This window comes from Oryza glaberrima, chromosome 5, assembly GCF_000147395.1.
Source record: "Oryza glaberrima chromosome 5, OglaRS2, whole genome shotgun sequence".
Classification (NCBI taxonomy): Eukaryota; Viridiplantae; Streptophyta; class Magnoliopsida; order Poales; family Poaceae; genus Oryza; species Oryza glaberrima.
In genome coordinates this window covers 18,993,799-19,007,871 of record NC_068330.1, presented here as the reverse complement: position 1 = coordinate 19,007,871, position 14,073 = coordinate 18,993,799, and the positions used below count along the sequence as shown (strand labels likewise).

Genomic DNA, 14,073 nt, shown 5'->3' with positions numbered 1-14,073 from the left:
ATTGTCAGGTTTTAATTTCTCCTAGGTACATTTACTCACAGCCCAGTACGTGGCTTAATAGGAATTTTTAAACATTCGCAGATATATATACATGATTTTATATAGAGGAATTTTATAATTCTTAAGAAAGTATTTTGAGACATCTAAATTTTAGTGTAAAATTTATGGTACACCAAATTTTTACACTAGAAAATATATTACCTCTAGATACTTTATAAAAATGGTAAAATTTCCCTTTTATATATGGAGCATATGTATGAAAGAGACGTACTCATGTAGTGTATGTATGTTTAGACTGTAGTGACTACTATTTGTGTTCTTGTACATCTTCTGTGTAATCGGAAAAATCTTTAATTATGGTCTACAGAGAAATCTTGAGTGGAGGATAAGAACCCAGCGCACTTGCCAAATTGAGTGGTGACTGTTGACTCAAGTGACACAGTAGATCAGTGCAGCTTTCCATGTGCAATGCTGACATAGACTAATGTTTCCCGTTTCAAAAAAAGAAGAGGAAAAAAAATTAAAATGAATAAGGGCATCGATCGCGAGTGGCGACGCGACGTATTTGATTGAGCTAACTTGGCGCGCAGTGCGCTCGCCGGCGCACTCTGACCGGCACGCCCCCGGCGAACGTGGCGGTGAGGCCAGGCGCGAACTTGGGCCGGCGCGAGCTCCGGTCGACCGCCTCCACGTCGAAGCTAAGGACGACGGCGACGATGACGGCCTTCATCTCCATGATGGCGAGATCCTTGCCTATGCAGACGCGCACCCCGCCCTGGAAGACCGGGTACCTGTACGGGCTCTCCGGCACGAACCGACCGCCGCTGAGCCACCGCTCCGGTCTGAACACGGCGCAGTCGGGGCCCCAGAGGGACTCCATCCGGCCCATGGCGTACGCGTGGTAGGTCACCCGTGTGCCCTTTGCCACGAACGTGCCGTCCGGGAGCGTGTCGTCGCCGGCGGCGAACTTGGAGTCGAACTGCACCGGCGGGAACAGCCGCATGCTCTCGTACAGCGCCGCGTGCACGTAGTGCATGTCCTTGAGCTTGTCGAAATCGAAGGAGGCGGCCGTGGGGTCCCTGCCTCCGGCGACGCGGAAGACCTCGTCCCGGATTGCGGCAGCCACCTCGGGATGGTCGGAGAGGAGCAAGAAGAACGCGGTTAGACCTGAGGCGACAGTGTCGCGGCCGGCGAGCATGAAGCTCACGACGATGTCGCGGAGGTACTTGTCGTCGTTGATGGAGCCCATGAATCGCGACAGGAGGTCGTCACCGGAGGCGGCGGAGCCGAGCTTGCGGCGTTGCCGGATGACCTCGGCGGCAAGCGCGTCAACGAGACGGATCGCGTCGCGGAGCTCCCGCTCCTCCCCGATGTTGAGTAGCCGCTTCAACTTCCAGACGACATGCATGGGCACCGTCGCTCGCCGGGCCGAGAGCATCGACGCCGTGTCGAACGCGTCCGCGAACGCCGATATCGGCAGCGAAAGCTCGAGGCAGCCGGGGTCGAGGCCGAAGGAGATCTTGCATATGCAGTCGAACGCGAAGCGGCGGAAGACGTCCTGGAGATCCAGCAGCCTCTCGCTCCCGTAGCTGGAGGCAGAGCGAAGCAGAGGGATGAGGCGGCACCGCAGTTCCGAGGCCACGACGTTCGCCGCGAAGGCTCGTATCGCCGGCGAGGCGAGCTCAGCCGCGGCGAGCTTGCGCTGGAAGAGCCAGCCGTCGCCGTCGACGTTGAATATGCCGCGGCCGAGGAAGTCGGCGAGGATGGCCGAGAAGGGGGCACCCTTGGGGTAGTTGTCGAAGCGGCAGCGCAGCATGTGGTCGACGGTGGCCGGGTTGGCGGTGAGCACGTTCCCGAGCACGTGCACGTGCACGGTTCGCCCCGGCGCGCGGCGCAGCAGGTGCGCGTACCAGTCGCAGAGGTTGTCGAACTCGCGCGCCCACGACGCGGTCACGTACGCCTCGCACACCGGGCACGCGCACCACCACGGCGGCCGCAGCCGCAGCAAGGCCAGCAGCAGCGCGAGGGCCACCGTGCACGCGGCCGAGACGAAGAAGACGGCGGCAACCTGCGCCTGCAAGGAGCTCGCTAGGGCGTGAACCGCGATGTGCAACGTGGTGGCGTCCGCGCCCATGACGAAGAACAAACAACACGGATTTTCTCTCTCGATCCTTTTTTTTTTTTTTTGCGCGCGCGTGCGCCGGCCTGATCCCTCCCTGAGGGGGTGTGTGCGTGTGTGTGAAAAAGAGTTGTGCCATTCTCAGCGCACACCGTTTTTATATCGAACGTTTCACTGTTAAGAAAATGTACGTAGAGGGCCCGGGATATGAACCCCTGTTTTATGGTTAGTTTTGACATCTCGTCCGCTTTAGCCTTTATTATGCAAGCTGGTAACGGTGCAGTCGTCACTCAGACTAAAACAATTTATCAGCTAAGAAAAAGAATAAAACAATTTATTGGTTAATAGCTCTAAATTCAAAATTAGTAAATGAAACAAAAAAAATTATGTCGAATGTAGCCTAAAACATATTCTTTTCCTAATTTATTATTTCAATTATCTAGAAGTTGCACTTGCCATGTGGACTCATAATTTGAGTTTTTCTAAATAATGTCATAATTTTAGAAATAATTATATTTTTTTCTGAATTTGGAGTCTTAAGTATATTATTATCATAATTTTAATAATTCTGATATACAAATTAGTAATTATCGAATTGCACTCATAATAAGTCTTAATTTATATTAAATTTTAGTTTAATAAGTTTGGAAACAAATTAATTATTATTATTATGTACGTGACATGGACTCCTATTTTGGGCTCTGATTGAAATTTAGTGGATTATGATCATCATATTTGGTGAAGAAGCTTTTGGGTATTTCGATGTTAATTTGGTATGAAAATATAATGTTTATAAAAATATAAAACAACTAAAATAGACTATCTAAAAATAATTTGGAATGTGAAGAAATTACAAGTTATAACTTTCTTATTTCCAAATCAACATAAAAGATAAGGACAGTGTAGCACAACATTACAATCACAAACTTAATCTTAATCTAAACTATTGGTCCCAAGTAGACGAATAACTAGATTTATTCACAGTTCATATGATATTTTTATTTTTCCTTATATTGCTCAGTTAGCATACCTATATTTTTATCTCTCGGTTGTTGTCTTTAAGCTGCCCCTTTACAGGGTTAGGAAATAGGTTGCAGGTCTAATCTACTTGAAAACCAAGGTTTAGCAAGGACTGATTTAATATAATTAAAGCTACTTAGGACTCCTTTGGAGTGTGATAATTTCACGTGGAAGCTCTACAAATTCCTCTATTCTAAAGATATTGTAATACCCTAGTATAAGTTAACCAACCGAAATGGTGAGACGATAAACCACCACTTGTTGCATTAGTAACCCATTTAGCATCATTTATTGTAGTACTAATGAAATTGTAAAATATCCTTATTTTAGGTGTATGTAAAGCACCAATGATCCACTATCACACTACTGTATGAATCCATAATTGATAAGTACTTCCGTACGCTGTTGTGCTACATCAATTATCTCTTAGCTGGCTAGAGGTGGAAGGCGACTCTCTTTCACTGGTCTCAATCTAATGGCTAGAGTAGGTAGGGTCACGTGATGAGTAGCAAATGTTAGTTATTAATGTTATCGCATAATGATAATTGTTTTGTGACATATAATAAGCTGTAGTTTTCCAAAATCTCTAGAAAAATAGTGAAAGAAAAATAATGCTCCTGTGGCCCTATGAAGTTCTAGGATTGGCCTATTGAATAGTTTAGCTAGGGATAAAAGATTTTGGGGTTTATATCTTGATACCTACTACAATTACCAAGTATGTTATAATATAAATTTAGTGAAGCTTATAAATTTCAGTGAGCTTGTTGAACGTACGTATAGGTAAAATAAACTTTATTCACGGGTGTGTGAATATATTGTATTATCTTCCATGTAGAAAAGGAGTATAACGTATACAGCTCTCGGGCACTTACACAATCCTCTCGTTTTTTTTCCCCTCGGCAGGAAGCTTCGTATTGATTGATTCCTGCCCGTGAAAGTGAAAACATGATCCTCGTGCCGAAATGTCCCACACGAACCAAAGGCGACCGCTGTACTGTCAGGCAAAAGTCCCCAGTCGGCAAGTACTACAACGTGGACACAACACCACCTGCGTGAAAAAAGTCGCGGGAGCCAGCCAAGGCGCCAAGCCCACCCCATCCGCGCGCCACCGTGCAGTGCAGACCGCATATGCAGCGCGCACTTGGTTCAGTTGGTTGGGGGAGACCACCCCCAAATTGCCAACCAAGGCTGCCACCCTCGGCACCACACGTCCCGGCCCCCGGGGCCGGCCGGCCGATCGGCCTGGCGCCCCAGCGCGCCGAGTCCCGCGCGGGTCGTTTGCACGTTCCGCGCGTCCGCGCCATGTCTCGGGGCTGCCTCCGTCCGCCCGCCCGCGCGTCGGCCGGCCCTACGTGCTCCCCCGCGCGGCCCGTACGTCGTGAGAGGCCGTGGCGTGGCCACTGTCCTGGCCGCACGCACCGGCGATATATATCCCGCATGGTTCGGGCGCGCGCGCATGCATCAACCGCCGCACTGACGCGAACGCGGGCACTGATTGATGAGCCGCCCCGGGGGCCGGGGACCGCGGCCAGAGCGCGCGGGCGCGTAGCGTGCCGGCTTTCCACCGTTCGCGAGGGGGGGGGGGGGGGGGGGGGGGGGGGCTCACACCTCCGTCACGGGTCAGCTCCGGGTGGGACGGAGATTACTACTTCCGCATAGCGTACGTAGGGCAGGCATAGGGAGGCGCGCCATGCATGATGATTCGGTGCGCGCGCTGGCTATAGCTTCGGGCACCGGATTCGGCTAGGCTACAGCTATACGGGTGCGTCAGCTTAGCTGGACAGGGTCGAGGTACTGTGCGGATAAGGATGTTCGATCAGACAGGAAGGCGGAGGAAAATTATGTGGCACGTGCGGGAATACGTGGCGGCTGTTTACGTGTCGACCGTGCAACGGTTTGAAGTCTTGCGCATGCCAGCAATCGATCTATACAGGCTCTCGGTTTAGCGTTAACCAGCGACGAACCAATTTATGAGAAGAACTGACATGCATGTCTTTTTCTTTCTTCTTATAGAGTTTTTTCTCAAATTATTTATCCGATCTACAATCCGATTATACCATTGTGTTCGTTACAATTAAATATTCACAACAAGATCTTACATGATTATATTACGATGAAAAAATATTTATATTTGTAAATTACTTTTATTATATATATACATATATATATATGTTACTTTTATCATATATATAAGTTATTTTTGGATTTGACTAAGTTACCTTTTAGACATATAAAAGTAAATTCAATAAAGTCTAAAAGTAAATTACATATATTATAAAAGTATCGTAAAACAAAACGGAAACATACTGTTGAAAGAAAACACTAGATAGAGTACAAACCAGCTACCACTAGTTGTGTAGTCATGTCCAATGAAAAAAAGGCATGCATTAAAGTTACTTTCTTTTTGTTATAAGTTACTTCTGTAATATTATATATAAATTACTTTTAAGTTTTATTGAATTTACTTTTATATGTCGAAGAAGTAATTTAGTGAAATTTAAAAGTAATTTAGATATATTATAAAATTAATTTATAATTTTTCATTAAAATATAATCATGTGAGATCTTGTTATAAAGATTTAATTATTACGAACACAACGGTGTAATCGGATCGTAGATTGGATGAGTAGTTTAAGAGAAAATTTTATTTGAAGTATAGGTGGATAGGGTCTCTCATAGATGTAGTGGTAGCTGATTTAGACAAACCAGCTACCACTAGCTGTGTAGTCACATCCATCAATATACTACTCCCTTCATTTTAGGTTATAAGATGGTCCAAGTCAAACTGCTTTAAGTTTAATTAAGTTTATAAAAAAATAGTAATATTTTCGACTCAAGATACATTTATTATAAAAATATATTTAATTATTAATTTAATAAAACTAATTTGGTAATGTAAATATTACTATATTTGTCTATAAACTTAGTTAAATTTGAAGCAGTTTGATTTTGACCAAAGTCAAAACATTTTATAACCTGAAACGAAGGGAGGAACTATTATATAGTTGAAAGTCTATGAAAATCTATTAAACATCATATAACCACTTTCAAATCACCATATGACACTCCTACAAACATTCCTAAGCCATCACGTGTCACTTGAATAAATTATAGAAAATCTTAAAAATTTTAAGAAAAAAAGAGAAAAACATCTATCTCTTGATTCGTATTGGTTTGCAAAACTATGCTCTTGATATTATTTGTGACTAGAAAAAAGGCCCGTGCATTGCAACGGGAAAAACTAAAGTTACATACACATACAGATGGTCAAGACTTTATTTTCATGTGATCTGAACTCTTCTATAGAAAATATTCTTCATGTAGAGCTGCTAGATAACTTTTTTTTTAAAAAAAATTGTTCTCACCTCCAACATAAGCTAATTTTTTTAAAAGAAAACTCACACACATCCTATTAGAATGGGTAAGTGGCATAACTTCTTATTAGTACCATTTGCATTTGCATGTGTAAGTTCCAATTGGCTCAGGTGATTCCAATCACCATGCAAACAAAATATTATCACAGACTGTCATGAAAATAGAGAATTGCAAATAATCTGAGAATGCCGCTAACTCAACTTGTCATGCAAACAGAATCATAGCGTGTCACGTCTCCTTGGCATGCAAACCATAAGAGCTATAACATGCCGGTGCAAACAGTCACGTGATTTAACTCGGTCTTGGGCCGACGGATTTTACCCGGAATCGATGATATTGTATCTTTTTTCTAGTTGTTCAGTTTCTTTGAGAATAAAAAAACCAATAAAAAAAGAGGAAAAACAGGAGGGAGAAAGAGGTCGGGAAGGAAAAAAACCAAGAAAAAGAAGAAGAAAAGGAATGGAGAGAGATCGCGAGGGGAGAGGGCGCCAAGAAAAAAAAAAGGGGAGGAAGAGAGATTGGCGAAGGGAGGAGAAAAAAATAATAGAGGGAGCTAGAAACAGGTATGTTAGGTGGGACGGCAGAAACACTATGAATCTTTTAAATAGGTAAAGATTTGTACTAAGTTGCAAAACTATGCTCTTGATATAATTTGATGAGATGAAATAAAGAAACTTTACTATATAACACTTTGATATAATTTGGTTAGATGACATAAATAAACTTTACTGTATAACACTTAAAATTTATAAGTGCACTATAGTAAGTAATCATATTTATATCATCATGCTCTTATTTTAAACAAATTTGTTTCGAAGAATACAATAGAACATGTGAAAAACAAGAAATTAACTTCAAATAATTGATGGTATTTTGCACTACAAGCCAAGAAATTGGGTAGGTGATTTATGTGATAATATATGAAAACTCTTTAAAGTTCTTTAATATTGTGGTAGAAAATATGAAGCTATTAAACTTCTATGGAGAAAAAAAGCACCCACGTTTAATTTAGGGAAAATTGGAACCATGCCATTATAATTTTGCAAAATTTGAGATATGCCATCCTGACCCACATGTCATTGACTAATGTGGGTCCTACATGTCATTGAGATACCGATGGCATATCTCAAACTTTGCAAAATTATAATGGCATGGTTCCAAATTACCCAATTTAATTTACCCCTTAATATGGTTGCCACTACATCATGCGTCTTTACTAGGTGATTCGATCACAAGAACTTTAAGTTTCTTGCTCTCGTAATTTTTGCTTGTAGACATATTGCAAGCTACGTGTACAGATTGACAAATTAGCTAGTGGTAGTTTATTGTTGACTCAATGCATATGTTCGTATGAACTTAACCCATATTCTATTTAAAAGTTGACAAAATGATTTTTGAGATTTGTTAAAAAAATAAAAACCCCCGAATCACTTTAAAAAAACATTGTCTGACCTTTAGTTTGCCCTTAATCCATGAGACATAATCTCCGAACAAATCAACTTCCAAAATTACAAACCTTTCTAGTTCTACTTTAATTTTCTTTAGTGGTGAACCGAATAAATTAAACAGAGAACTGCCCATTTGCCTTGTTGACCTTTTTTTAGGTAAACTGAAAGCTTTGACATGACTGTAGCAGCTGTGGAGTAATACAAATCTGCAATGGGTATGCAAAATTTACTGTTATTAAGAAGATATTGGAAAGTATCATCTTTTACAATATAAAATCTGATATATTTTATACCTCTCAGTACCTTCTCAATACTACTTACTTTGGTTTCAGATATTTATTACTAGATATTATACACATTTTAACTTTGATTGCTCGTATTTTCCAAACAAAATATGTATAGTTGAAAGTATGCCATACTAGCAATGTGCATTGTGCCATAAACATTACCCTACAACTTTCATGAATCATAAACTAATTATTTAAAAGTTATCAATAGTCAAAGTTGAAATATTGACAAATAAACAGCAACAAGCAAACGAGGATGGAGAGACTACAAAATTTCTCAATACATAATGTGTACCAAAAAATACTAATGTTTTATATTTATTTTGGTAATCAATGGGATACTACATACTCCTATTTTGCTTCTCTTGGATGTCCCATGATATATTTTTTTTCATCAGATATATTGAATAATACACATATAACATACTATTGAAGTATTCATACTAATTTTGATCTACGGAGGTCACAAGTCGATCATAACTAGTTAATTTTCCCAAAAATGGCATCGGAGTAGCTAGAGACAATTATTCATCAGGAAATATTTGGTTTGTTTCACAAAATTGTAAGTTCAAGGTGTGATTATTGCAGTTATTCTTGTTATGCGAGTTATCATAGGGCCTGTTTATTTTGATGAATAAAAAAAACCTTACCAAATGCTAAAATTTTGGCAAAATTTTGGTAACTTGCCAAAATTTTGACAGGATTTCTTATATAGTTACTAAAATTTGGCAGCAAACTAAATGTAGCCACTTTTTTGGCAACTTTATCAAAACTTGGTAAGGTTGAAAATGGTATCAAAATGAACAGACCCATATTCTTCTCCTCCGGTGATGAGCAGAGATTATTATCCTGGTCCCACCTGTAAGGGTTACAAACACAATGATTGTTCGTGTGATATGGAGTAGGATCTGGATCACTCCTTTTTCTTTCCCCATTTTTGTTGTCATTTGCCCCTACTCTTGTATCGATGAAAAGTATGGGCAACACATTGTTTCCTCTCCCAATCCTTTTTCCTGGACAAAGAGATTCCGAGGTCCTTTCACGCAGAGAGAAGCCAGTGCCCAGTGGCATCACTGAAGAGCACCCTGAGTCCCTGACAATTGATGTCTGCCGCTCAATAGCTGTGAAATATCTTCTTCTTCCTTAGGTCCTGGGTCTTTCCATGAATTGATTAGTTCTTGTTAAGTGTAGGATCCATGCTTCCATAAGTAGAATCTTAACACCTGATCAGCATATAATTTAATACCAAACGAATCCATCCTGGTATTTATCTCTGTCCGTGCCTGGCCTTTCAGCCTTTCAAAGGGCAGAGCTATCAACTCAAACCTACCACTCCGTCCAAAAAAAAAAAAATTCCAATCTTAGCTACGAACCTGGATACATGCATATCCAGATTTATAGCTAGAGTTTACTTTTTTTTTGGACGGACTAGTACAAAACTCTGCAATAGATAATTGCACATGTGTAGACAATGCAGCTATTCTAAGCTCCTGCATGGTTGATAAACTAGTGAATGATTTTTTTGCTGAGATGGCACATCATGTCTTGGATGAAAATGGTTAGAAACCACAGGTGCTAAATGCTTTTTAAGGAGCACTAGTTCTTCTCCCTAGAGATGAGAATGCCATCTTCTTGTCTTGCTGAGAAACTTTTTAAGGTACCCTTGATTCATGACCAACACATATCATGTATTGATGTATAGTCGAAATGCTTGGTTTTATTTTATTTTCTTGTTGAAAAGGAAAAGGCCGGAGATGAGCTATACCAATCAATTAATCAATTAAAGAGGATAATGAGAGTCCAAAGGACTTGCCCCCTCAGGCCAAACAACATATGTTCAATTACAGTTCAGGTTATTAGCCTCGTCGTAAAGAGAGAAAATATGTTAATGTTTCTCCTGTCAAAGTGTCAATGAAGAATTCCTAGTGGGTGGGTGTCTCTTTGCTCAGTATCCAAGGATCCTTTGATTCAAATTCATAGAAATTAATTTTAGAGGATTTCGTACCTCTAGAAATATTTTCTATATATAGCCCTTTGAATCAAAGTGACGAGTCCTACGAAATTCCTATGAAATGTCTTTTCTCATGTAAATTTTGGAGAAAATTTAACATGAGGTAGAACCTCATGAAAATAATCCTTTGAGTTTTTATCTCTCATTAAATTCCTGTGTTTTTCCTGTGATCCAATCAAACGGTCATTCCTATGTTTTTCCTGTGTTTTATAATTCTCTGTTTCATACTTGCACTCATGTCAGAATGCTATGTTTTTTTTATTTCTTTAATTTTTCATTTCTCCGGTTTAAAGGGGCCCTGTAAATGAAAAAGAGCTGCCGTGATTCTCCCTTAAAAAATAATTGATGATCACTAGGAAAAATAAATTGAAATGGCCCTTAATGATCGATAGTAATGCAGGTGGATGCAATTCTACCACTCAATCAAGGCTCGCGGACTAGTCGTTTTGCTATCAAACGTTGCTATCTTGACACGGCCAGATTCGTTGGTGCATTGGATTTGCACATATGGCGTGCTGTCTCCTCCATCCATATGTCTGCTGCCTGGAACGCAAGATGCGGTTTTCTCCTTGACCCAAACGGTTAACGACGGATCAGTTCGTTATGGCACAAAACCCGCCAATCACACACGAGCTCATAGGATCATAGCCTGCTATAGGCGAAGCCGCAAGCTAGATGCCACTGATTCACTGAATCAAAGGAGGGATATGCAACAGTACCTACTCGCTACTCCTACTAGGCATTTGTGCAATCGATAGTTAAAAATGGATAGCCTTGGACTGAACACAAAATGGAAAATCAGCATTGCTTTGAGCAGTATTTAATTTGCAGCCACCCCTACCAGATAATGAAAGAGGCACTGTTTACAGGATTTTTTTTTTTCTTTTTCGTGATTCTAGTCGGTTACAGACTTGACTGGTAATGCCATGCTGTCATGCTCCCCCACATGGCGAGTGTCCCTGAACTTGTTGTAAGGTCGGTAAGAGTAATATATTTCTTTAGATATGTGTAATCTTCCAATAAATTAGAGAGGGCATGGGTCATTGATATACCTTCAGTAAGGGTTGATTCCCCCTGATGATTCTGATTTTTTTAAGGAGTTTTAAATTTTCTGGCCATATAGCTGTAGTCCGTAGGCACGAGAGAATGTGTTCGTAGAACAATGGTAAGTCCTTCAGTTGTGACGGTATCAACCAGGGTCCATCTTTCTTTAAAAAAAATGGAAAAACCACCCGTAACTCACTGGAAGGTTGATATTTTACCCTATAAGTTATTTTGTTACAAATACCCACCCATCCACTCTGTTTTGTTGCAAAACCCACTCCAGTGCACACGTATTTAATTGAATCAACATATTTTCATAAATTATGAGCTGTCAATGTTGTGGTTTTAACAAAATTAATACTTTTAGAGTATAGTCTTCACTTTTTTTTTTTGCAAATTTCACAAAAAGAAATGTTGATGAGAACTTAAATGTTGTCGCGCCTGAGTACCATTGTATCAAAAAAAATCAATAAAACATGAAAAATAAATTTAATGTAAACACTTGGACAAAATTGACTCGACTAGCTTAACATGCAATAGTTCTTCATCAGTGATAACAAGTTAATTCGGTTAAACACGTGCGCAACTGGGTTGGTTTTAACAACAAAATTGAATAGGTGGGTGGATATTTGTGATAAAACTATTTGTGAGGTGGAATATCAAACTTTAAGTGAATTATATGATGGCTTCTGTAAATTCCCATTAAAAAATGTCCTCGATATGTTCTCTTAAAATGTGGGTTAAGATATAGCCTATGACAGAGTGGAGTCCCATATACATAAGAATCGGCTTTCAGCATTTTCTGGACAATGTTTTCAGAATGTCTGTTTCTTTCGATTTTTTTAAAGCTAACTGCAGACGCGACCCCAACCAAATGCTATTATCTATTATATACTAAAAGTTCATTAAACTTCTTACAAACGTTCTCAAGCCGCCACGTGGACTCCTATAAACGATCCTAAACCGCCACGTGGAGCTTTAATAATTTAAAGAAAATTATGAGAAAAAAGAAAAACAGCTAACCATCAGTTTTTATTTAAAATGGTGGATCCAGTATTGTTGACCATCGGATCAAAACTAAATCCACCGTCACCCTTCTATCACGGACCCACACATACGTACATGGACCAATTACATAAGGTAGCTGCAGCACTTATTTATTTTATTTATTTGATTGCTTGATTTATCATTGACATTAGACAGGATAATTGTGTATGGCCTCCACGCACTCGATTGTCCAGTCCATGATTTTATTTCTAATTACACGATATACATGTACACCATAATTTGTTATCATAAACTATTAAATTTATTTTTCATGGACACCGATCTGGGTGTGAACGTGCACGCACTAGGGATTTACAATAGGAGTAATCTTGGTGCTGTAAATAAACAATTATTTTTAGACGATCTACAAGTTTAATTTATGATAGAGTAAATTTCACTTTGGTCCACCTAAAGTGAACAAAGTGATCAAGTAGCACATTGGACTAGGGCTAAGCCTATATTTTCACTTTGTACCACCTATGCAATGGATGATAAAGATAGGTGTTGCAAAGTGAAAACATAGACTTAGTCCTAGTCCAATGTGACACTTTGGTCACTTTAGATGGTGCAAAGTGAAATTTACTCTTTATGATACACTTGAGCAGCTACAGTTTTTAAATTAAATCAATAATTCAAGACCATGTTGGCTATTTTTTTTTACTACTAGATCATATTATATCTTACCGGTCCCCTCCTACATATCTTATATAACCATATATTCATGATACATCGCATTCCAAAAATAATTATTACACAATTATATTTAGCCATCCAATCATATTCATAATAGGCTATGTGGAGCCTTGCACACACTCTAAATGAAATATTCACATATGGATTGTCTCTTAAACTATGCAATTATATTAGGCTCAAGAAACCCATGTATTTAGTGTAGCCTTATGTCCTACCCAATACATCTATCAGAAAACAATGGGCAACCTAATATTAGTAATCCAATTAAAAAATGAAAAACACCTTGCTTTTACTTTACAGTTAATTTGGTAGGCATGTTTTCTAAACAAATAAGTCTACCTTTTATTTAGATGAAGAAGAGTATAAACAATTACTTATAGAAATTATTTAAATATGATATAGTATATAGGTAACTAATATAGGTTAAAATTTTATAAGCAATGCTAATGAAAAAAATTGTGGATAAATCGTACTTTTAAAGTGTGGTAGATATTCTCTGGTTAATATTCCGTCTTTATCAGTTTCTCAAACCCAAACTACGATGCATGCCCGCGCATTCGCACGGGCTATCTTACAAGCTAATCAAAAGCATGCATCGGTTAGGCCCAGCTTGTTATATAGCCCAATTATCATTAGATTTGTATACATGTATGAATGTATCTGTTCTCGCTAGTTGTGTGTTGGGGATTTTGAACATGTTGACCAAGAAGAACAATGTGTTTTTCTTAATATTTAATACTCCCTCCTTTCCTAAATGTTTGACGCCGTTGACTTTTTTAAACATGTTTGACCGTTCGTTTTATTCAAAAACTTTTGTGAAATATGTAATACTATATGTATACATAAAAGTATATTTAACAATGAATCAAATGATAGGAAAAGAATTAATAATTACTTAAATTTTTTGAATAAGACGAATGGTCAAACATGTTTAAAAAAGTCAACTGCGTCAAATATTTTGGGATGGAGGGAGTAGATGGTTGCTAGCTAGAAATTGACGGTGATGATATTTCTTAGACAAACTCGTTG

General features: G+C 39.5%; 1 protein-coding gene across 1 annotated transcript; it reads right to left on the bottom strand.

Annotated features, from left to right (window-relative positions):
• Positions 1-276: 276 nt before the first annotated feature.
• Positions 277-2,243, bottom strand: LOC127775220 (cytochrome P450 94C1-like). The gene has a single exon (XM_052301551.1). The coding sequence runs from the start codon at positions 2,132-2,134 to the stop codon at positions 575-577; it is 1,560 nt and encodes a 519-aa protein (XP_052157511.1). The 5' UTR covers positions 2,135-2,243; the 3' UTR covers positions 277-574.
• Between the last annotated feature and the right edge of the window lie 11,830 nt (positions 2,244-14,073).

Excerpts from the sequence above, each read along its gene's own strand:
- LOC127775220 (XM_052301551.1), bottom strand. The coding sequence starts at position 2,134 with ATGGGCGCGGACGCCACCACGTTGCACATCGCGGTTCACGCCCTAGCG.